This window comes from Sinocyclocheilus rhinocerous, unplaced genomic scaffold (assembly GCF_001515625.1).
Source record: "Sinocyclocheilus rhinocerous isolate Xijiao unplaced genomic scaffold, SAMN03320098_v1.1 scaffold36, whole genome shotgun sequence".
NCBI classification, from domain to species: Eukaryota; Metazoa; Chordata; class Actinopteri; order Cypriniformes; family Cyprinidae; genus Sinocyclocheilus; species Sinocyclocheilus rhinocerous.
Genome location: NW_015664459.1, coordinates 1,116,385 through 1,118,397, shown reverse-complemented (window position 1 = coordinate 1,118,397; position 2,013 = coordinate 1,116,385). Strand labels below are relative to the sequence as shown.

At 35.3% G+C, this 2,013-nt stretch overlaps 1 protein-coding gene across 1 annotated transcript in view; it reads left to right on the top strand.

Annotated features, from left to right (window-relative positions):
• The window catches only part of LOC107730106 (calcium/calmodulin-dependent protein kinase type II delta 1 chain-like), an 84,306-nt gene that overhangs the window by 51,694 nt on the left and 30,599 nt on the right, over positions 1–2,013 (top strand). The window contains exon 8 of the mRNA XM_016540839.1: positions 524–607. Within this exon, the coding sequence (XP_016396325.1) occupies positions 524–607 (84 nt within the window). The remainder of the gene's footprint in view (positions 1–523; positions 608–2,013) is intronic.

Here is a 2,013-nt window from a genome sequence, read left to right as displayed (position 1 = left end):
TGTGTGTGTGTGTGTGTGTGTGTGTGTGTGTGGGTGTGTGTGTGTGTGTGTGAGAGCCTATTCTCCATATTGGATGTTTTACTGTCAGCCATACATCCAGGTTGGCCTAGACCCTAAAAGCATACCACCTTAAAGGCCTTAACGTGCTTGAACCCCAGTAATCACTGCTTGCAGCTATATTTATTATTAATATTATTATTATCACTAAGTTTTATGTGGGGGTTGTGTGATTAGTCTTACTTTTGGACAAACCCTGGTGGTGTTAGCGTTTAATTACAATGATCTCAAGGGCTTTACACTCAGCTCCAGTTTTCCTCTTTGGTTGCTGTCTCATTATGGGCTTTTTGCCTCTGGGGCTTGATGGGGCGTCAGGGACTAAAGTTATTTTAGAATTAGGCTACAATCCAAAGACAAAAATGCCTTAAGTAAATTCTTAAGAGATAATTTAGGGGGAACTCATTTTGTAGACTGTTTAAAGAAAAAAAAACTCAGGTTTAATTGAGGTCTGTGCTATATTTTGTAGGGTTTGCTGGAACTCCAGGTTATCTGTCTCCCGAGGTGCTGAGGAAGGAGCCTTATGGCAAACCAGTGGACATGTGGGCATGTGGTAGGTTGCTAATCACAAGCATTATGTGGATATTTTCTGCTGCCAATTAAATTGTATTTCTGTACATAATGTTCATAACATATCCTTTGCTTTATAGTCCGAGTTGTACTCAGAATTGTTTTCACTAAATAATTATATCTGAATTGGCGAAAGAAAATCAATAAATATACATGTATGTACATTAAGTACATTAGAGTTCAGCATACTTCAATATATAATTATAAATGGAGAGTTACAGTTTGATTGCAACAGTTGACATGTTTTATTCAGTTAAATTTTTTGTTGCCACTATGGTGATCATAATGGGCCAGCTGTCTAAATAAAATACTTTTTCATCTGATTTGCAAGTTTGCCATAAGTCTCTTGCAGTGAATATTTGATAAAGTGTGAAATGAAATCCAGAATAATATGAGAGTGGATGAAATCATGAGTAACCAGTTAGCAAATTATGTTTTCTATACTTGCTGTAATAGCAAACTCATTGTAATTCTGTAATTTAATGAGCAAACAATTGCATTAAAAGGAGCACAGTTTTCAACCGGTATCTGAACTTAAATTTGTTCAGATAGGGAAAAAAAAGAGCTCTATTTGGATATCCCAGTAAAATCACGCATGAAAAATTACTCTCACAAAATTAAACGTACAAAGTATGTCTATCAATAAGTCTGATCATGATTATTTATATATTCAGTTGTTGTTTTTTTTAACATACATATTCAGACTTTGTGACTATCTGCACCCCAACTGTCTTCTAGCCAGAATTTACTAAATTATAAAAGTACTTTAGATTTGGGTGGTTGGTAGGCAGTCTGTGGGTGGTCCATGGTCTCAGTCTGAGGCTGGAACTGTCTATCTTTTATATAATATAATAAAATATATTAATACAATATACTTTATTATACCTTATACCTACAGTGCTGTGGAAAGGTTTTTGCCCCCTTCCTGTTTTAAATTTTTTTTGCATATTTGTCACACTTAAAAGATTCAGATCATCAAACAAATTTTAATATTACACAAAGATAATGCAAGTAAATACAAAATGCATGTTTTTAAATGATTTCATTTATTAAGGGAAAAAAGCTGTCGAAACCTACCTGGCCCTACATGAAACATTAATTGCCCCCTCCTGTTAAATCATGAAAGAACTGTGTTTAACCACATTATTTTAGAAAGCTGAGTTAAATTTCACTAACCACACCCAGGCCTGATTACTGCCAGACCTGTTGAATCAAGAAATCACTTAAATAGAACCTGTCTGACAAAATGAAGCATGCTTACAGAGCAACAACAATGCAAGAACAGATGAGAAACAAAATAGTTGACATGTATCAGCCTGGAAAGGGTTATGAAGCCATTTCTAAGGCTTTGGGACTCCAGCGAACCACGGTCAGAGCCATTATCCACAA